This window comes from Halichondria panicea, chromosome 8, assembly GCF_963675165.1.
Source record: "Halichondria panicea chromosome 8, odHalPani1.1, whole genome shotgun sequence".
Lineage (NCBI taxonomy): Eukaryota > Metazoa > Porifera > Demospongiae > Suberitida > Halichondriidae > Halichondria > Halichondria panicea.
Window position 1 is genome coordinate 1985875 of NC_087384.1, and position 22528 is coordinate 2008402.

General features: G+C 41.5%; 3 protein-coding genes and 1 long non-coding RNA gene across 5 annotated transcripts in view; 2 read left to right on the top strand and 2 right to left on the bottom strand.

The window, feature by feature from the left end:
* Positions 1–22528, bottom strand: part of LOC135339652 (serine/threonine-protein phosphatase 6 regulatory ankyrin repeat subunit B-like) — a gene marked incomplete in the record, with an annotated part of 1209744 nt that overhangs the window by 880350 nt on the left and 306866 nt on the right.
* LOC135339642 (clustered mitochondria protein homolog) lies at positions 141–22147 on the bottom strand. Of its 2 annotated transcripts, none has more exons than XM_064535829.1 (36): positions 22119–22147; positions 21782–21967; positions 21028–21096; positions 20780–20892; positions 20021–20339; positions 19647–19852; positions 19280–19349; positions 18668–18834; positions 18460–18610; positions 18123–18259; positions 17778–17869; positions 17620–17722; positions 17092–17212; positions 16708–16799; positions 16612–16652; positions 16247–16456; positions 15925–16000; positions 15404–15821; positions 5209–5379; positions 4893–5020; positions 4468–4686; positions 4098–4164; positions 3956–4044; positions 3823–3889; positions 3675–3762; positions 3538–3614; positions 3312–3415; positions 3150–3201; positions 2445–2541; positions 2210–2398; positions 1802–1948; positions 1437–1566; positions 1039–1122; positions 941–982; positions 676–752; positions 141–426 (listed from the first exon to the last, which is right to left on the bottom strand). In XM_064535829.1, exons 2-36 carry the CDS (start codon positions 21945–21947, stop codon positions 369–371), a joined length of 4437 nt encoding a protein of 1478 aa, XP_064391899.1. In that variant the 5' UTR covers positions 21948–21967; positions 22119–22147; the 3' UTR covers positions 141–368. The 2 variants fall into 2 exon arrangements, with proteins under 2 accessions (XP_064391899.1, XP_064391900.1); XM_064535830.1 differs by having other exon boundaries at positions 22123–22145.
* The window catches only part of LOC135339872 (uncharacterized), a 35216-nt gene continuing 19175 nt past the window's right edge, over positions 6488–22528 (top strand). The window contains exon 1 of the long non-coding RNA XR_010396102.1: positions 6488–6885. This is a non-coding gene — a long non-coding RNA (uncharacterized LOC135339872). The remainder of the gene's footprint in view (positions 6886–22528) is intronic.
* Positions 8849–15098, top strand: LOC135340161 (uncharacterized). The gene is made up of 7 exons (XM_064536485.1): positions 8849–9316; positions 9373–9459; positions 9512–11056; positions 12441–12806; positions 12999–13073; positions 13195–13880; positions 13930–15098. Exons 1-7 carry the CDS (start codon positions 8986–8988, stop codon positions 14773–14775), a joined length of 3936 nt encoding a protein of 1311 aa, XP_064392555.1. The 5' UTR covers positions 8849–8985; the 3' UTR covers positions 14776–15098.

Consider the following 22528-nt stretch of genomic DNA (forward strand, 5'->3'; position numbering starts at 1 on the left):
GCACCGTAACACTATACGTTGAGGAAGGCTTCTGTAATAAAACAGGTTTATATACATGCACAAATAAATAGCTACGTATATAAGAACGAAAAATATTATTTTAATGGGTTTAACGAATGCAAGAGTAACATGCATGCTCATTTTCATTGACAGTTTCATAATTTATTGTGGTGACAACGAAATTTCTCAAAATAATTAATTGATGCCAACAAATTTAGAAAGTAGTATATCAGTCTATATAGATTCTGAAGCAGTAACAAAAGGGGCAGGTGCACTGCATACATTGATGAGACCTGAATTTAGCAGTTCTATATAGTAAAATAAATACAATGAGCACTAACTAGTTAACAGCTGAGAGATTGGCTTAGCTAGTCAGTAGTCGGGGCACTTGTAGCCGGCTTGTTCTTCTTGCGCTTACGAACAATTCTGGAGAAAATAAATAACTATATGAAATCACTTGGGTATAACATATTATTTATACAGACACATTTGAGGCAACACTCTATCGGGTCTGTCTATAATTATACCCACAATGATCGGAAAATTACTTAATGACACAGAAATAAATTACAGTTACTACTAGTACTTCACGTACATGGAAGTAAACGCTCGACGATAAATTACCACTATTATAGAGTCAAATCTAGTTATGTTCACCATGGTAATGCCACTTACTGTTGTTTCTTGCTCTGGCGAGGTTCCTGTCCATTCAGCATCCCTACTACCTCCCCCCACGAGCCAGGGAGCTCCAACTGTGAGGCAGACACACCATACACGTTAATACGTTTCAAACAATGACAGCAACTAAAGAACTTACAAATATTACAGGTATATACACACGCACAACTTCATAATTATACATACACACGAACAACAGACACTTTACGCAAGCAACTGCACAACAGATGCATCATCGGTTAACTATTTAAGCTATGCTCACCATCACTTTGCTTGCATTTCCTTTGGTCATCATTTCATTGATCTGTAAGAGATAAAACTCATTAAAAATGGCTCGTAGCTATTGAGGATGGGTCTTACTGTTTTCTGCATTGTGACAGCCTTTCCGGTGATATCCTTCAGACAAAGGTAGCTCTCTTGTGTGCGTTCACTCTCCGAACCAAACTGAAAAGAAAACAAGAAAGAGAAGATTGTTACAGAGCTGCTTCTTAAGCCGGTAAGTCATTGATTGTTACAAACAGCTACATGAGCAGTGTTCCAACAACAGTTGGAAAGTATTATGTTATTCAAAAGGGTCTCAAATCGTGTACTTTATAATTAAAAGGAGACCATTCCATGCAGGTAAACACTTCAATCTATATATAATGAAGTGCGCGTGCATACACATATATGGTGTCTTTTAACATAAAAAAGAAAGCTCATGTTCTATATTTCTATGGTATACATGATCACATCACTCCACAGTTGCGATAATGCACCTTCTTGGTGTAGATGTTGTAGGTGAGTTTCTCGTGATGGAGGGCAGCTCTAAAGTCACCGAGGAAAGAGTGGACTCGAGCGAGGAGGTGATAGGTCAGAGCAGTTTGTAGAGACTCGGGTCCATAATACCTGTGTGCAGTGTGTGGGTGGTTAGTGGGCAGGATACTATAGTTGTGCATGCCAGGGTGAAGGGGATTTGGAAAAATATTGAAAATTGTGGATGAAAGGTATTAATTTTTACACAGTCCAGACATAATTGTTATAGCAAGTGCACTATGAATATCGCTGAAACCTTTATTATCACACGTACCAGACCAAACATTGTTATAATTATGAATATCGCTAAAAGCAATTTAAAGCTTACTTTTTGTACAAACACAGCGTGCTCTCAAAGAACAGCAATGCGTTCTTATAGTCCTTGATACTGAGGAGCACCACAGCGATGTTGCTGTCACAGGTGGCCATCTCAGGATGGTCTTCTCCGTACACGAGCAGAATGAGGTAACGTGCTCTGAGGGGAGGGAAGGAGAGTGTGGGTATATGTACACAGTACTGTTAAAATAGGTAAATGCGTCTAGAAAGTTTTTAAGAAAAAATCAGTGAAGGTACGTACATGTGCACGTCTAAACTGACAGAGAAGGGGGACTGCATGGTGTGGGTTTATTAGGCTATACACTGAACCCACTGTTTTCACCTACAAGAGTAACTATCCCTCCTTTGTATACAATCTGAACCCCTCGTGCGCTCAACACAAACCAATTGCCTTGCTCACCTGTAGAGTAACCTGAGGGCAGCAGCTGTCTGTTTGGTGTTGTGACAGTACAGAGCCAGGTTGATGTACGCAGCCAGTGTGTCGGGATGATCCACACCCAATACACGCTCAAAGATCAGCGTGGCCTTGTGCTGATTGCTAAGAGCATTCACAGGCTCGCCCAGCAACTGGCTTACCTTAGCTGCTTGCCTGTAATTAGGAATGAAATATTGAAATTGATGAGTGGGTTTCTCACCTGTAGCAGTTGGCTATGTCAACGTGCATTGGACCGTATATTTGGATTGACATGTGAATAGCTTCGGCAAAGAGTTCTTGAGCAAGTGCCAGGTTGCCTGTGAGTTTGTTGTGTAGGTAAGTGATGGGTGGGTGTGTGTGTGTGTGTGTGTGTGTGTGTGTGCGTATGTAAGTTGTAGGCAGGTGCAAAAGTCTGGGATTACCTTGCGAGTGAGGTGTGTGTGTACAATATTAAAGGTGTACTGACAGGGTTTCATCAGGATTTCAGTTAAGCTAGAGGGGGGGGGGGGGCGTCCAGGGGTCCCCCCCGGAACAAATGATCTTTTTGTGTGCTTCAAATTTTACTGATTTAAGTCAATTATAGCTATAACTTCATTTATTTATTGTAGAACGCTACATTTTGTTATGCAATAAGTGTATCACATAAAATAGGGGGGCACCCAGGGGTCCCCCCCTATAATAGAGGGGGAATCCCAGGGTGACCCCCTCTATACGTAACACGGAGGTATGTTGTGGGATGTGGATGGTGCGAAATGAATTCATATTGATGTACACAATTAAGTATTGATACGCCAGAGCTCACATTCAGGAACAAAAACATCGTGAAATTTATAATTATTATTTATCGTGTTTGATAATCACATTGGCTGTACATGCAGGGAATGGAGAAAGAGAAGAAAATAATAATTTATGTATATAAACTCACCTAAACTCATTTTAGACTGAGCCACTTCGAACAGAGCCACTGCTTCTATCGACTGTAAGGACACACAACATGATACCAGCTGGTGATACATGCTACCAACTGGTGATACATGTACATGGTACCAACTGGTGATACGTACATAATGAGTATTAGGAGACTGACCCTGTAATCAGTGTGCTTAATGAGGGGGTACATGGAGGCTACGTCGTCATCGATGAACACTGGCTGAGCGGTGAAGTCGTACTCCTTAAGTACCAACTGGATACCTGGAGGCAGGGGAAACAGTTAACATAAGTAAAATATAAGTGAAGGCAACAAAAAACAATTATGGTTATACACTTTACAAAACCTAGGAATATTTGGTGCGATTGGTATATAAAATACAAACCTGTTTTACGGCAAAGCTCTCTCATTATTGACATTTTTTGCAGGCCCGACTTAGCACAAGTCTCTGCAAGGCTTGAGCTGTGTCGACATGACATCATCATGACATCATGACAATAAAATATTCACACAGTAACTCACAATTCCAGCGTGTATCGATAGTACCATCCAACTTCATCCACGATCTCTGCCCATAAACTCTGTGTGCTCATCTTAGAGTGTGGTGTCACTGTGAGGCAATCACATGACAGTCACATGAATCAATTGTATGATCAAACACAATACTTACGTCTTAGAGATCCAGGGAGCTTCTTTTTCTTACTCTTCTTCTTTGCATGGCCATTTACAGTAGGTACCTGTGTGTGTGTGTGGGCGGGGAATATTACTGACACCTGCACAGGAAACAAGGGCCGGCACACTACCTCTTCACTGGTCTCAATGACTGCCTGTGTATCTCCAAGGAAGCAGTTAAGGAAGTGGACAACAGCCTCTGAGGTGACCTCCAGGGGACCTACACATGCAGTATTGTGTAATAGACTGTCTGAGTGTTATACATTAACTCACTATCTTGAAGGCACTTCCTGAATCTCCCCTTGGCTATTCTGGTGATCATCTCGCTGAGGCACAGTCGCTGCAGTACATAAGGCAGTATAAATGAGCTAGTAAACAAGATAACATTTGTACACACAACATCGACCCTAAAGTACCATACAAAGTACATTAAACTTTCATGGTCACACTTTATTAGCACTGTACACCTCTATTGACCTAGTTAGCAGCAAGTAAATCCTATATATCACTCTCCACACTTCATGCTAATATATAGCACACACACACGTACGACCACCACCACCCACTCCACACACACATACGTACAACTACCACCACCCACTCCACACACATACACGTACGACTACCACCACACACTCCACACCTGCAAGTGCTGCAAGTCCTCTCTCTTGGCGGCCAGTTTAGCCACCTCCCCTAGATACCTCATGTTGATCCCCCGAGCATGCATGGCCTGTTTGAGTGCTCCTCCATCGAGGGGGGTCACACTCAGCTGGATGCAATCACGCACAAACTGTGGGATGATACTGTCCATCAAGAACTGACTGGCCTCACGGATCAGAGCTCTGTCTTTCTCTAGGACCTCCTGTGAGTGGAGTAAAATATACACAAAAGCTGATATTCTTGTTACCTACTAAAACGTACGCCACTCACATAGGGCGTTGTAACACATATTTTGGGTCTTTGGAATTACATGATGTGGTGAAACCCTTCCTCTTAGGTGGAACACTGTCACGACTGGGGCAGAACCTACCCCCATTCCACTATATAGATATCTTAATTATGACAAACCTCTGACTCGGCGTGCTTGACAACGGGAGAAAGAACGTCCACATTGTACTTGAGCTCAAAGTTGTCGAGGTTAGTGGAGCCAGCCTCGGCCAAGGCAGCCTTCACTGCAGCTGCCACTTCAGGGAGGTCTGATGAACACACCATACAGATTTAAAATGTTGGCTGGTATAGACACAAATTTCATAGTCAAACTAGAATCCTTCTGTAATGAAGTTGAAAAATAATCATACTATTTTAACACAAAATTTTCCTCAAGTCAATCATTGCTAATAATTATAGTTTAACACCTCCACAAAGACTATGCACTACCACCCACCCTCTAGTTCTTTTCCTATAGACTCCGCCTCCCCCGAGAGTCCATCGAGGTCCTCCCCGCCCTGGTTGAACTCTGGACCCACATCCTTCTCCTCCTCCAGCCCCTCCACTGTCAGCAGGTACAGTTCATCAGGGGGGAGGGGGTTCCCCTCACCAGGTAAGCCACTGGGCTCTGCAACAGCACGAGGGGGAAATGTACACAACTTTAGAAATACAATTCTCGTGTCGGTACTTAAACAGGTTTTTAAGGTTCCCACAGAACTACTTTAACAACTTCATGGGTAAGCTAGAAGCATTGATAATCAATTTACCAATCAATTTGCTAATGATAACTAGTGTTCAAGCTGGCGCTGTGCTAATGCCTCTCGCCATGATTTGCTTTCGCTCAAAATTGTCGCAATCCAATAGATTTTTTTTATACATGCAATGTTTGTTTACGATACACCATGCATTTTTATGAATACACCTAGCACGGCTTAGCCTAGCACATACTTTCATCAGGGAAAATCACGTACACAGACATTCATAAAAACGATTTAAATCAATATCAGGAACAGTATACATATCAAATTTTTTTCAAAATGAGTACACCTCCACTCACATGGAGTACCGTATAGCGGGTAATTTTCGGGGGACAAAATATTCGTGGTTCAGCAATATTGAGACATTTCGTGGGTAATATTTTCGTGGTTGCAGCTTGCACTTCAGGTAACGGTAGGCAAGGTCGCTTCATTCGTGGGTAAAATATTCGTGGTCAGACCTCCAACCACGAATATTTTGCCCCACGAAAATTACACGCTATACGGTACATTGCAAGAGAAGACAGGAATTACAAATAAAGAACTACAAAAGAATGTAGAAAAGGAGGATATAAACAATCTGGCTGAACATTTTGGAAGCTGGACAATATTTGTTTACAAACCAGGATTCAATCTTTCGGAAACGGAGATTACTGACGTTCAAGATATGGCAAATCGATACAATAATAAAATGGCAATATCAACTGCACTAAGAACTTGGCTGAAAAAAAACCCTTGGGAGACAAACCGATCGTTACTCCAGATTACAAAATGGATTGCAAGGAAGGAACGCTTACTGTTGAATTGGCAAAGATTAGTGAGTTACATACCATGTTGCGAAAGTCATTTATATAATTATATACATCTTGCAGTGCACACAGCACCAGCTAAAAAGAGATTACTATATTAGGTAAGTGCTGATTAGGGTACAGCACTACATAACTAACAATGGATACATCTTATGTAGGGTTAGTACAATCAGCTGCAGCCCCCACAGACAACCAAGATTGACGTGTACAGTTTTGGAATAGTAATGTGCGAAGTAGTAACCAGAACATTTTCTGAAGACTGGCAATTCTCTAGGCGTTTAAACAATGTCTCAAGTCCACCCTCTCATCACTTCCTGCGTCCGTGATTCTCCTTACGATAGACCCTCAACTCTGCGCAGTTAAGGCCTGGGTCAGGCACTGATAAGATTAATTTTATACATTGCCAACATTTTATGTAGATCATGTAGATCATGTAGTGTTAATGAGATTCATAATGTTTATTAATGTTATTCATTGCATGTGACGTCATAAGGTCAATGTATTTGCTTAGCTAGCTGCTAGAACTATTATAGATTATCTTTGGCAACAAATACGGCGGACTTAAACAAGGTAAAAGTAGCTGTTTAGGCCCTCAAAAGATAGAGTATGTTGTTATGATTATGTTTCCTTGATGGGAAGTAAAAATGTCCAAAACTTTCTTAGCTATGCTAGCTTCTTTAGCTCTGACAGCCACCCTAGAGTAGGCTATTTTGTGTGTCTCAAGAATACAATAACTCCTACTCTTCCCATCAAGGATACTAGTACCTAGCTATGAGATGTTCATCTAGCCTTGTTTTTGAAGCTTGATCTTGGCATCTTCAACGCCGTATTTGCACTTCTCTTTCTGAAAGTGGCATGACGTCATCACCATTTATGGGACTAATTAGCATAATTGAATTAAGCTAATTAGTTTTTTGGAAAAAAAAACATTGAGCTTCATTTTGGATCATTTTGATGCAGCATACACTGTATATTGCAAATAATACAGCAGTATGAACATAGTGTAAATTTTGGTATTGAAATCTGGACCCAGGCCTTAAGTGCGCAGAGAATGAGAGCAGTCCTTAAAGAAATTGAGCAACTTGATGGGGAACCATAATCTTGAAACACACTCCACTAGCTACCAAAATAACAACAACTATCATGATATTGTACGTGTGGTAACAAACAGTCAGTGTCTGTCAACATACATTACAAGCCGTTTCAGAAAGCAAACAAGAATACAAATATATCACAGTAACGATGATAATTAATATATTATCTGCAGAAAGCTCAATTAATTGTTATTATTGTACATGACTATTGTACATGTAGCAAACTCGCGTACAAACAGAGATTACACATACTACCAATGCATGCATTTACCTTATGTTTTTGTATGAAATTCATCCAGTGAAAACGTTAGTGTATTTTGAGATTGTTAAAAAGGAACTGTTTGCAAAAATCACAACAGCACATCACGAGGTAAGAAAGCCACCATGTGGGAGTACATGATGCAACGACAAGCTCAAATATCAACAACATAACTTCCCGGGCAACCTACGTATTTCAACAGACTAGCTTTTATTGTGATTTTCGTACCAATTAATCATAAATATTCACCTCGTATTCATTCTAACACTAGTACTAGCTAGGGCACAAGAATTTGCATACAGAAAAGCTCCTTGTATGTGAATTAACACGAAATGCTGAAAAGTACCGATTCTGCATTGAACAGAAAAGCTGACGAGGCAAAAGAATATAGAGACGGCTACTTGTGGAGAACTAGCCTAAAAAAGAGTGGACTGGAGTAACAGATGAGCAGTTGAATCAGACAATAAAGAGAAAAAATATCCAAGAAGATAGCCAGTCTATTTGGGAGCTGGGAGAAATATACTGGGGCACCAGGACTAAATCTAACTCCAGGGCAGACTGCTGATGTTCGAGACTTTACACATCATGGGAATGAAATCTGGCAATATCAAGAGCGCTAATTTCATAGATCTACTACTACTGCATTTACTTTGTATAAGACCTGCTACAGTTGACAACCACTGTCTGGAACAAAGACCACTGTGTAGCTCTTATTTCAGTATTTCACGAACTTTCTTTCTTTGGAATAATAGTGCTTGTATTGCAGAATGCAGAGGCTGCAAAACGCATTGATTTTACAATGACTTCAATGTAAAAGGGTGTGCCAACTCAGCAACTGTGAAAGCTGAAGTGATTAATGGGCGCTCGAAGAGCAATCATCATTCCAGCGAACAGGACTACCGTAGAGAGTGAAATTTTCGTGGGTTAGCAATCCTTATATGAAAATAGGTCAACGAAATGCTTATAGCTAACGGAAGACACAACGTCATTTGACCAAAGAGCGTGAAATGTAATGATTTTAGAGGCCATTCCACGAAATTTAAATGCTTCGAAAATGTTGCACTACACGTACGGCATTCACTATAGGATAATGAGATTCACATGAGAAACGCTCGTTAACTTAATGACTGCCTACGTGTAATTATGCTCTCAGCCATATCCCTAAAATACAATCAAAGTGCACGATCAGCACTGTTTCTGTTTTGCTACACAAGGAAAAATCCTGCTGATCTAGCAAATGAGACACATTAAATTACAGTGAATAAAATTATAGGTGTTGTTGACAGTCAAAAAGTACACTAGTTTAGCTTTAGAGACATGGATAACGAGGTCTTCTTAACATTGCTACAAAAAGAGACAAACATAACTGAGAAGCAGCTCAACAAGAAAGTGGAGCAACAGGATCTACAGAACCTAGCCAAATTGTTTGGAGGCTGGGAAATGTATGTTAATACACCAGGGCTTGGCCTAACAGAAGGACAGATAGCTGAAGTTCGAGACTACGCCTTCAGAAAAGGAAACATAATGGCTGTATCGAAAGCATTAAGCTATTGGCTCAACATTAATCCTTACCATACGTATCGACTACTGATTGAGACCCTAATAGAGCTACAGCAGGGAGTTCTCGCTGATAAAGTCGCCAAGAGTGGTAAGCTGAAGTAAACTAAATTAAGGATTAATCATTGAAGTTTCTATAATATATAGTGGTTGATGCTGACAAAAAGAACAAAGGCAAGATGACCACAGAAACTAATAAGCCACATACCGCACCAAGAAGCACATACGGTTTAGGTAAGGTTAAACTAAATGCTTGAAAACCTGAATATATATTTTGACTTGCTAGATCGCAAGCAGCACATTCTTCACGAAGTCCAACATCATGACACAAATTTCCAAAATCTTATAGTATTGACACTTGCAGTGCTGTCTACGATCAAAGAGGAGGTGCTTACCAATTTCAAGCACAGGCTCATCAGTCTCCCACTGGCCATCAAACATGAGCATGGGAATTTGCTGGCATCGAAATGCTCCATGTTTAAAGATGCTACAACAGCTGACGACATCCTTTTCCACTTGCACTCTCATCTGTGTTTCCTTGACTTCAGTCTCCTAGAGCACATCATTGACCATTTCGGCAGTGATGACCTGAAACAACAAATGTACGCCTACGCACAGGACATGAGGCAGTTTCGAATGGAGACAACCATCAGTGACATCATTCCACACCTCCCCCAGAGAACAGACCAAGAGGGCCACTCTAAATTGGAATTTGATTTTGACACCGAGACAACAACTCTTGAAGAATTTGATAAGCATAGAATGAAATATGCAAGTAATTTCTTGCTCTCCGAATTGGTTGTCCTAGTGACAAAACAAAAACGAAAAAAATTGTCATCGGTAAGAAACAGTGTTCCTTATTCTTCAACACATATCAGCAGCAAAATAGATAAAGAAATTCAGACAGATACAAGTCAAGTTCAAAAGGGAGAAACAACGCATTTAGAAACAGACCAACATTCAGCTCTTACACAGCAAACTGGGGATCCTCAGCAAAAATTTGCTAAAAATCATCACCTTCAATCTCAAAACACAGACTTTTGGCAAGTACCTCCTGACGATGTGATCACTAGGGACGACGAGGTGCTTGGCAATGGAGCCTGGGGTCGGATTGTCAAGGGAGTCTTTCGAGGAACCTCTGTTGCTGTCAAAAGAATCCATCCTGGAATCCTTAACCAAGCAACCGTGGAGAAAATTCGTCGAGAGATTCAAATAATGGCACAAATTCGACATCCTAATTTAGTCCTATTCATGGCGGCTGCTCTGGACGAGCAAACAGGCCCTATGATCGTGACAGAGCTCCTCGATACATCACTACGTGCAGCCTACGAAGAAAATAGCATTGGTCCCAACAAGCGCCGAATCTTTAAAGACATCTCGCTAGCTTTGGCCTACCTACACTTACAGAGAGATCCCATCATCCACAGAGATGTGAGCACCAACAATATTCTACTAATCTTTCAACCAAACAACACATGGCTAGCCAAGCTATCCGACTTTGGATCGGCCAACCTAGCTCAGTACGCAACCACGCTAGGCGAAGGAGCCCTCCTATACCTCGCCCCGGAAGCCTACCCTCATCCTCCCACCTCCAACCAGCCACATCAACCACAGACCACAGCGATTGATGTTTATAGCTTTGGAGTGGTCATGTGCGAGGTGGTGACCAGTACGTTTCCGGTATTGGAGAAGTTTCGTGACCTACTGAAAAGTGTGGGCCACACATGGCCCCCAATTCACACACTGATCAACTCCTGCGTCCATAGCAACCCAGTTGATAGGCCTACCATGAGTAAAGTGCTGGAACAAATCAGACTATTACAATGGGAACCTTAAGGTGCCGATAAAAGGAACTACACAGAACTAATCAATAATTATTACATGATGTTTGTGTATATAATTTCTCGATTTTATACCCTTATATACAGACATTTGAGATTTGTGTTTGCTGTGAAAAACAGTCACGATATTTATTAATACCTTTTCTATACAATTATGACATCATTAATATAAATAAAACATCAGCAGCAAATTTCAACCAGCATAAAAATCCATTAATTGTCCCCACGTATTCATGGTCGTATTCATTTACATGTGACCTGACCAAAAGTGTATTCAAGTCCTAGTACATATACACATGAAACAAAGTGGGTGTGTTACAGAAAAGTTACTACAGTGCACTTGACAGAATTAACTCGAAGGTATGTGTGCATGTGTCTGGTACATAATTAATTATTATATAGCATGCCTTTTATGTACATAGGAATATGGCAACTAAAGGAGAGCTGACCTTTCGTACCCTAAAAGAAGGGACAGGCATCAATACACAAAACTTGGTAGTGTCCTGAGCTACTAAAACTAGTTACACGACTGCTACTGTATAAGCACTTCTCACCAGCAATTCAGAACATCAATGTAGGAGCCCACATCCACGCATGCATGCATAAGAATTGAAGTATTCCCACCAGTTCAGACAGTTTCATTTTAATACTTATAGGTGACATATCTGAGAATATCTAGTACTTTGAGAAGGGATTTCAACATTTGAAGATAAGATATCCACCCTCAAACACCTGATAGAGAACGATGTACCACTCACCAAGCTAGAATACACTCTGCTAGCTCTACCATTGGCCATCAGAAATGAGCACGAAAAATTGCGAAATACTCTATGGTTGAAAAAGCTACTACTTTTCGTGGTGTATTTGCTATCCCTAACTCCTATCGCCTCCTAGAGCACATCATCAACACTGTAGCCAGTGATGCTTTCAAGCATAGCATGAAAGTTTACACACGAGACATGACCCAGTTTCGAAAGGAGACAACATCAATGACATCATTCCTCATAATTATTCCTCGAAGATTGAATCACCTGAAATGAAAGTGAAACTCAATTTCTATGCCAAAACAACATAATATTATCTTGAAGATATTGATCAGTACTTACATACATCACAAGGTAAGATGTGGGAGTACTTTTACTCATGATGTAACAACAAGCTCAAATCAATATGAAGCCAAAAATTGACCACATAACTTCCTGGGCAACCCTATTTCAACACTATATACACTTTATTATTCATTGACATTAACTACTAGCTAGGGCACAAGCATCTGCATACAGAAGCTCCTGTTATACTTGATGAGTTGATTGAGATAAACATGTATGTGACTTTACATGAAACGCTGTAAAGTACCGATTCTGCATTAAACAGAAAAGCTGACTAGGCAAAACAATACAGAGATGGCTACTTGTGGAGAACTAACACTGGGTAGGCTAAAAGAGTGGACTGGAGTAACAGATGAGCAGTTAAATCAGACAATAAAGAAAAAAAGATCTAAGAAGATAGCCAGTCTATTTGGGAGCTGGGAGAAATATACTGGGGTACCAGGACTAAGTCTAACTCCAGGGCAGACTGCTGATGTTCGAGACTCTGCTTTTAGACATGGGAATGAAATGGCAATGTCCAGAGCACTAAGTTTCTGGCTGAACAACAATCCATACAAGACATATCGATCACTAATCGAGATCTTACTGGAGCTAAAGGAAGGACTTCTTGCAGACCAAGTTGCTAACCTTGGTAAATTCATTAAGACCGATTGGTTTGTAAAAACAAATCATTATAGTAACTCTTGTCTTGGTACCAAAATAGCTCTATAATTATAACTTAACTCTTAGGGAACAATATTATACAGCCTATAATCTCATAAAATTAACAGTCATCAACTTCACATGTATCTAAGAAATGACATATCACACACTCTCTCTACAGTGCTCCAAAGTGACAAAGATAATTCCATTGCTACTGCTAAACTTCAAGCTCCTGCAACCAACCAGACCCAATTCAGTGAGTTTGTCAACCAGAAAGTACTACAGTTACGAAAGCATACAAACGTACATTAATTAATTAGTCGTACCATAATAGTGTCACATGTTAAATGATGTCACATTGTGCATGTACTCAATAGGTTCCATGTCTGAGAGCATTACACACTTTGAAGAGCGGTTTCAAGTGCTCAGAGTAAACACTCTGAAAGAACTAATTGAGAACAACGTGTCACTTTCTGAGGTCAAGTATTTGCTGCTTGCTCTACCATTAGCGATCAGAAATGAGCATGAAGGTTTACTTTTAAAGTACCCCATGGTCGAAGAAGCAAAAACAATTGGTGGTATCTTTGCAATTTTCAATTCCTACCTAAGTTTCCTTGATTTTAGCCTCCTGCAACATATTATCAAGAATTTTGGCAGTGATGGCCTAAAAAAAAGAATGGAAGCATACGCGCAGAACATGAAGCAGTTTCGAATGGAAACTATTGTTAGCGATATTGTTCCTTACCTGCCACAGAAATCGAGCCATCCACAAGCCTACTCAAAATTACATTTGAGGATTGACTATGACATCAAAACAACATCTCTAGAGGACTTAGACCAGTACAGAAAACGATTCGCCAGTGAATTCTTATTATCAGACTTTGCGCTACTTCTAGTGAACCTCAAAGAGGGCTCACTATGTATAGAATGGCTAATTCCTTCTACTGTTCTTCCAAGTTTAAAACAGTTTGCAAGACATATCCAGATTCTTCTACGCTTACAGATTCTAAGGCTGTCCGTGAATTCTGATTGTCTTTACCAGAGAGATCAAGAAGTGAGAAAGGTTGGTTAGCAATTTGTAGACAACTAAAATAATCATTCTATTTCTACAGCTACAAACAGAAGCACGAGACAACAACACACCTGAAAATGAATCTATTGAAGGAAATAAAAGCCCGCAAGAACTTGAGTTTTGGCAATTGCCTCCGGAGAAGGTCACTACAACAAATCAGTTCTTAAGGAAGGCAACTTGGGGCAGCATAGTCACAGGGACATTCCACGGGATGATTGTTGCAGTTAGACATGTATATCCTCGCTTCAATAAGACAGTTCGTCAAGAGATTCGAACTATGGCTCATTCATTTAGCCATCCCAATCTTCTCATATTCATGGGTGCCGTTATAGATGAGGAAGAAGGACACTTGCTCATTACAGAGCTCGTTGAGACCACTCTGCGTGCAGCCTATCAGGCAAATCGAATTGGGCCTAACAAACGACAAATCTTCGAAGACGTATCACTGGCTCTGGATTATCTCCACCAACAGATACAACCAATCGTCCACAGAGATGTGAGCACATACAATATTCTCCTTACTTCTCGTAGCAACAAGTGGCGAGCTAAGCTAGGCCTCGTCAATCTTACTCGATATGCGGTCGAAATCGAGACAGAAAACCTTCCATACCTTGCCCCCGAGGTGGTTTCCCATTCCATTGCCCTAAAACCACACCTCCCAGAAACAACTAAGAGCGATGTGTATAGCTTTGGAGTAGTCATGTGCGAATTGGCGACAGAAACATTTCCTGAGGGAGACTTGCTTCCTGCACTACTGACTAATGTAGGGCAGGTGTGGTCCCAGATCAGCCCTCTGATAAACTCTTGTATTGATCCATCTCCTGAAATGCGCCCAACGATGGAGATGGTATTTAAACAAATCAAACAATTAGACTGGGAACCATAAACGTGTCTACCCAATCCTGTACTACAGAACTTTCGACATTTCTAAATGAATCAGGCAATAATTATTAAAATTATACAAGTACCACTCTTTATCATAATACATACAAAGTAGTCAACTCGTGTGACACATATTATTTCAGCAAAAATTTTTATTTCCGACCATTCATTTCATACCCAACTTCAATATTACTATTCAAATTTCATACATGATTGTTATTGTACAATGTATATGTTCAGTACATGAGAGTGCATGACCAGCGCTACATGTATATAATAATTATGAATGGATACAATGTACAATCAATGTATGTTACATGTACAAAATTAAATTAATGCACTTTCAACCCTGAAACTACAAACTATTTTGTGCAGACTCGCTAGCCAGCCCCTCCTCGGGGTAAGGCTGGCTGGCAAGCCTATGTTTTGTCCGCTTTCCGTGACATTTCTAATGGACACATTACACTTGTATTGACTATAGGCCTTTCTGTCTAGATGTGGCATGACCACCACCAGCCAGTATAGGTGGATCTCTGTTATTATACGTACATTAATTGTATACCGCACACATTACACCAAATAAAGTGTGCAACCTCAGGATATAAGGTAATCTATAAAGCCTCTACGCCCACCATTGCTTGACTCCTGCCCCAGTGCTGCTCCTGCTCCACGCACACCCACCACGGGGACGGACGCCATCTTGGGAGCTTTTCCTCTTGTGAGGGAACTTTGCGGAGACGAGTTATTTGGTGATAAGGTGATAGACGATTGGTCGGATGATTTCGATGGACTGCTGAGAGGAGTGGACGCTACTGAACTGTCTTCACTATCTTCTTTTACTGACTCGGAATGTTCACTATCGTTCTTTGTTGTAATAGTTTCTTTGTTTGCTGCCTCCGTTTCTTTTGTATTTTCCTTTGTTACCTCGGAATCTTCATTGTCCTTTTTTTCTATTTCAGACACTTTAGTTTCTTCCTTTCTCTTAGAGTCGTCAGTGTCCTTTTTTTTGGCTGCCTCCTCAGCTGCTGCAGCTAACTTGGCCTCGTTCTCCTACAGAAACAAAACCATACTTAGTATAGCAACAAAAAAACACGTACGTGCATAAATAATAATGCACACAGAGTCCAAGGAGAAAAGCCACACCCAATGCTACCTTGTGCAGTTTCTGCACCACCTCCAGTTTGCTCGTCTTGTTCCTGACCAGTCGAAGGAAATGGAGGAACTTGTAACTGTGAGACGGAAATCACGATAGTTGAGAGGAACCACCATATTATTTTCAGTATGATAACAGGTACATGCTAATAATTATTCCTACAGAATGGTCTAACCCCTTCAGCAGTACAGGCCTGATAAATATGGCTGTAACATGGAGGCTTATTTTAATAACCGTTCTATACTCCTCCAATTAACCCTCAACCAAATACTTGGGCAGCACACTACTAATCATGTATGTACAAAACACATAAGGTACTGACTTGTGAAATGTCTCTACCAGTTCTGGTCTAAGGACGGCCATACGATGTCTGATCTTTGACCCCTCCGACACCTCCATGTAATTAGCGTCTGGTGGGAATATTCTGAACAGATCGAGAGCGTAGTGTCTCCTGTCGTTACCCACTATTCCCTTGACCTCGTACGATGAGGGAAGCTCCAACACCTCCTCTTGCTTCTCGTTAGCGTACACCCTGGTGATGTCACAGTGGAATCATGTGATGATGTACAAGCACAGCATCAGCTACTTAACATGTATACAATACTAAAAGACTATTGGCTAGCTGAGGATATTACTAACGTTGGTGATGAAAAATGCGAAATTACATAAAACAAAACTCAAACTGACTTGTGTGGTCGGATGTGAAAATCCTCTGCTGTTTTACTCAACTGTATAAGAAGTACACGTAAAGTAATTTAGCAACAAGCGTCAATCAGAGCTCACCAGCTCTTGGAACTCCGTGTCTGTCTTGATGCTTTTGCCAGTATCTATGGAGCCATACACCACAGCTGCCTCGTGTTCTCGTTGCAGGAGACCTAAGGGAGGGGGTGGAGAGGGGTGCTGTAATGACTACATGGCAAGCATTATAACAAGCACATGCAGATACATGTACAAGTGATGGTACTGAAGTACATTGTACAGCAGCAGGTACATGTACTGTATAATATATGGGAGTAAACTTTAGGGATAATTACTAACAAGACAGTAAATGGAAAACAAAGTACAAAGCATAGGTACAAGTTATTGTAACACTGCAGGTATACATCAAAGTAAATATAAATGCAATGTACAATTGTTATTTTAATCCTTGCATCCACCCTGACTGACCTGGTATGACCGACTGACAGACGACTCTGTACCCTCTGTAGTCCACTATAACAGTGCCCAGTGTGTATAGTCCCTTCCTATCAAACCGCTCGTGAGCTGCCACTCCATGGAGGTCAGCTGCCTGTTAATGGGGGGAGGGGGAAGGATATTTACTTCAAGACAATGAGTCTACACTAGAGGAGGTCCGATATGCGTGCACGAATCACTATAAGTTCAGTGCATCGTGGTCACGTGATATGTCCAGGCCAAATGCACTAGCACCTGTAGTGATTTGTGCACGCATGTCGGACCTCCTCTGAGTCTACACTGCATGTGTCTACACACCACCCCCCACTGAGATGGACCCCCAGTGTAGCATCGTGAGTATGTAGAAAACACTGTACGCCCTCCTCTAGGCCTCACTGGTATTGTCAACCAGGACGGTGATATAAAGGGCACAAACGGAGACAGTACAAACTTCATACATGTAGTGAGTTTCTCCCAATGCACAGGTACTTATTACGCTACCATGCACTACTCGTGACTTACAGATGCAGCGTGTGCCCCAGCATCTCCACCGAACTCTTTGTAATGGTCACGGCCATCAAAAGTAAAACTGAAGAAGATGTTGTTCCACATGTACATCCTGTACCTGCAGTACATGTAGTAGCGACCACACGATAGAGTACAATGGTCATGTGACTCACTTAAACTCGTCTCCTGGGTTGAGAGTGGGTAGGTTCCCCTCTACCCCGGCCATTGCTCCCCTCATTGATGCTTGCACAAAGTCAGAGTGGATCTATATGAAAGGGGAGAGGGAGGGGATGAAATAATTAAAGGTATGCTCTAACACTGTTTTATGAACATCTCGATACATGTAGACATGTAGACGAAATCAACAAGACAATTAACACTTCAACTGCACAAAGTAGCTAGAGAGAACAGCCAGAAAGTGTAGCATCACTTTATCATATATAATTAATTACAGGGCATGCAGAGTACTGTGCCAAGAACAATTTGAGTAACAACCACTAACTTCAGCCAGCTCTTACCTTGAAGAGAGATCTCTCTTTGAAGACCTTGGCACCCACTGTGTCCGAGGGCAACTCTCGGGCTGTCTGCAACTCTTCATTCCAGTCCCGGAACTGACCTAGGACCAACTCATCCGGCAATGGTTTCAGACCCATACCTGAGAGAATTTCATTTTACATACTATTGCCTGAGAGAATTTCATTTTACATACTTACTATTGCTTAAAGAGGATAATCTCGCATCCATATCAGCTGAATGCTACATACTTGTATACATGTGATCCAATACTCTACGTATTAAACAATCGCTGGGGACTTCTTACGCCCCCCCCCCACACACACACACACACACACTCACTGTCCTCAATCTTGAATACGATTGGCTTGTGTTCTGGTCGTGGGGCGACCCAGGGGAGGACGGGATAGGGCACCGGGAGGATCTCAAAAGGGTGGTGGGTGTCCGAGAACTTGCGGAGGAGGGCAAAGTTCCTCTTGAACAGAGGGCTGATCTGTAGAGCAAGAATGCAGCAATGAGTCTAAGGTGATGTGTGTAACTGTTTAATTACCTGCGAGAGAAGACCATTTAAGTGTTTGTTGAGGTGGTGGGTTTTCTTTGCGGTAGGATCAAAGAGGTCACTGCTCTGACTCTTGTTCAGGTAGAATCCTGACGGACATGCTGTCACGAAAAAATGGACACCCTCCAGAGTCGTCAGCTCCAAATACAGCAGGTCACCTGTACACCAATGAAATGCAGTTACACAAGAGCACAATTTGAAGAGTAATTTATACATGTAAGTTCTATATCTGTTCTGTTCTTATGAACAAAAAGCACGGCTACAATGACTGTATAAGTATAGAGAGGGTGAAATGAACATAAACAAGAGGATTAGTAGGTTGCGATTAGAATCGTGATATAATTATTGCAACAGCATACTCTCTCTACCGTATAGCGGGTAAGTTTCGTGGGGTAAAAAATCGTTCAACTCGAGAAAAGGTGGTTTTCGTGAGTAAAAATTTCGTTTAGTCTCGTGGCTGCATGGCATTCCTACGTTCCGATAAGCCACGCCTACGTTAAAATTTCGTGGAGGTCAGCCTGCCCACGAAAATAACGAATATTTTACCTCATGAAAATTACCTGCTATACGGTATTCAAGTATGGTATGTTTATGTTATGGCACCTTTCATCTTCCTCCTGTTGGAGGGAGGGTTCCACTGACTGTAGGAGATGCTCTTAATGCACTCGGGAAGCTGGGGGTAAGCGATGCAAAGGATAAACACTAACATTATAATTATGCAATTGTAAGCATACATTGTAAATCTGTACTATTACTGTACGTAACAACTATGTTTGCATGCTTCTACTGAAAACTAACTCATCAAGTTTATCAAGTATTATCTTTCAAACCAACAACACATGGAATTCATCATTCTATGCAAATTATAATTTTTGTGCGAACTGTAACTGCTAATTTGGTTTCGCCTTCCATGCAAACATACAGGGAGTATGAACTGTGTACATTATTGGTAAGAGAATTAAAGTACCACCTTGAAGTGTTTGTCCAGGTTGGGTGGATAGAAGTGATTCAGTGGTGGTCCAGTCTCTGCGGCTTTCTCTGTGGGGGGTGTGAGGGGCGTGGGAGAGGGTGGGTCCTCAGCCGCAGGTATGGGCGTGGGGGTGTGTGAGGGAATGATGTACGACGGTGGTTCTAACTTGGAGAGGTCAGTAAGGTCATCACCAACACGAGCTGTTCCTGAGTAGTCAAGGATAACAACGTAGGATGTAAATCATGTTCTTAAAATATCAAACGCACAAAATAAAGACGGGTATTGTTCTTGCTACAAAAGCAGAAGCTAGATACTGATAGCCATGCAACAATTTAATCAACAATACATGTTATTACAGATACCATGCAGCAAACCTTCAGGGTTTGTGAGGGCAATAGCGGCCAGGAATGAGAGGGAGAGTCCCTCCCCACCTGGCACCACGGCCTGGTGCACAGCATCCGTCAAAAGCAGGTCTTTGAGTCTCTGCAGGTGCACTCTCACGTCCCTCTGTGTGTATGGCTCCTCCACCAGCTCCACAGTGTCCCCGTCATGGAAGTCTTCTAGAGAGCCTATCTCAAAGAACTCATCCAACCGCTTGCCTTTGTGACGGACAGAGAGACAGCTCCGATAGCAACACTCGGGCCTCTCCAGGGGCAGTTGCAGGAGGTCATGAACCGTGTCACGAGTCGTCAGCTGTAGAGGGTGGTGGCTATAGTAACACTTGTAGTACATATAAAGGCTGAATACATCTAGCATTACATGATTGTCATATCATTGTTGATTATGAAGTGGCTGCTGTAAAGAGCATTATACATGTAGTAATGATACAGCAATAGCTAAAAAGCTCTATTTCAGATACAGATCAGTTTGTGTCTACTGCTCATGTTTATAGTGGCTGGTGGCTATGTGGGATCACTATTCGATTAGTGGGCCACTCACCAACCACATCATTAGTGAATCCCATACTATATTAACCACTGCATGGCGACCAACTGTGCTTTAGAGCAAGAAATGCCAGTCTCTACACACACTAAGTATAGTGTGCAGTGTAAAAGGAATTTTATGCTGGTCTCACTAAAGTGCTTTATCCACCAAAACACAGGACTATAATAATTCCAGCCTAGCCGACTTACCATGATGTCGATTGGAGCGGGCACTCCGGGTAAAACCAGGTGAATGTTGTAGTAGTCCGAGCCCTTCTTCTCTTCTTTCTTTTCAGCCTCCTCATTCTCAGGTGGTGGAGTGTCTGCAGAGCACAATGTTGCAGAACACTATAATACTAAGCACATATCTAGCCAGAACATTTATAAGTGACTATTGGAATTACAAAAGTTGCTTCGTATTTTTGGGGGTCTGTTCCGTTATGTGACTATAGACTCACCTGATTTTTGGGGTGTGGTCTTTTGCTCAGAATCAGGCTCACTGGTGCTGCAAGTGCTCATAGAGTTGTCTGTGTGTATGCATGTGTAAGAGGTGCATGGTTGTGTAATAATTATGTAATTGGTATCTACTAGCACATAATTACATTACACTTACCCGAATACCTGAATAACACTCTAGGAGTGTAGTCACCGTACTAAAGGGGTGCTACACTCATTGTACATGTGTACATGAATTTATCATGAATTTCATCATTGCATATTTACACTTGAAGGGGTGGATACTTTTCGTGAGAAAATTTAAAGCACATGTACATGCACACCATTGGCTAGTAAATACACAAGGCTGCACTAGAACCGTAATACAATGCCCCAAAGCACGTTCCCTCGATGAAAGGCTGTTCAAATGCAAGTACAAGACCAAAGAGAATAGCTGTATGTCATGCTATAGTTATTGACAGGGCTATTCATTGAGCCAGTTTGTAAGACGTCATTGTGTGGTATTGTGAATGGATTATCACACTGCATCTCATAAACCATAGTTGTACACTAATGCATAGTGCGAACCCAGAAACAAGAGCGCACTTGATGGCAACTAAATTATTTTACGCACAGACTAGCAAATCAAGTTTGTTAAATTACAACCTCGAATACATACCCTCCACATACATCATACCATCAAGCTCAAACGGTAAATTGATAATGACTAATTACTATAAACTGGGCCTCCAAAAATTCTATTTTAAGGGCACTCACCAGACTCTGCGCTGGGACTTGAGACCCTCGTCCCTTCCTCTTCACTGTCACTTATCTTGATCAGCCCAGCCCCTCCCTTCACCTCAGTGCCTTCCTCCATTTGATTGGAAGGCTTCAAGCTATTCTCGCTGCTCGTAGTGTCTGCAGGGGCTAGAATACCAGGCATTCTGGACACTCAACACTGATCTGCACGGATGACAATATCTTAAGCTATATAAATATATGAGCGATGTGGATACAGATATTAAACAGAGCAATCTACTGCATGTGATGCTATCTAGTCAGCTTAAAATTCATAACTTTTATTGTTGTTGCTAGCTGGAGAAATAAAACTCACCTACCTGTAGCTAGCTGTTAGTGTACGAAACAAGTCAGAGCTGGTGCTTTGTTGATTGCAAGGCTCTCGCATCCACGTGGCTAAACTCGTATACTGCCATGAGAAAGTTGCATCAGAAGTTACGGATTTGTTCATAATTAATTTCCTTTTTATACGGCTCGGTGCACATGCGCAAGCGAGGTCTTGGTTCCTCACGTACTTGGGAATGCCATGGCATATGGAGCTTCAGAAGAGTGCGTGGCAAATCTTGTTCATTGCTCATGGAGTGTTGCTACTCTACTTTACTTAGTAGTTAGCTCACACTAGAACGCTAGCTATTGGTGGCTGCAAGAGTGAGAAGAGAGCTGATGCAGCCACAATTAGATTTGGATTTTTGGCATCGATCGTTTTTAATAACAATCATTGTCGAT

Coding starts and splice junctions, on each gene's coding strand:
- LOC135340161 (XM_064536485.1), top strand. CDS start 8,986: ATGGATAACGAGGTCTTCTTAACATTGCTACAAAAAGAGACAAACATA. Junction 9,317..9,372: donor TGATAAAGTCGCCAAGAGTG/GTAAGCTGAAGT, acceptor TATAATATATAG/TGGTTGATGCTGACAAAAAG. Junction 12,807..12,998: donor AGACCAAGTTGCTAACCTTG/GTAAATTCATTA, acceptor CTCTCTCTACAG/TGCTCCAAAGTGACAAAGAT.
- LOC135339642 (XM_064535829.1), bottom strand. CDS start 21,947: ATGCCTGGTATTCTAGCCCCTGCAGACACTACGAGCAGCGAGAATAGC. Junction 18,260..18,459: donor CGTATTCAAGATTGAGGACA/GTGAGTGTGTGT, acceptor AAATTCTCTCAG/GTATGGGTCTGAAACCATTG. Junction 16,457..16,611: donor TTTCACATCCGACCACACAA/GTCAGTTTGAGT, acceptor TGACATCACCAG/GGTGTACGCTAACGAGAAGC.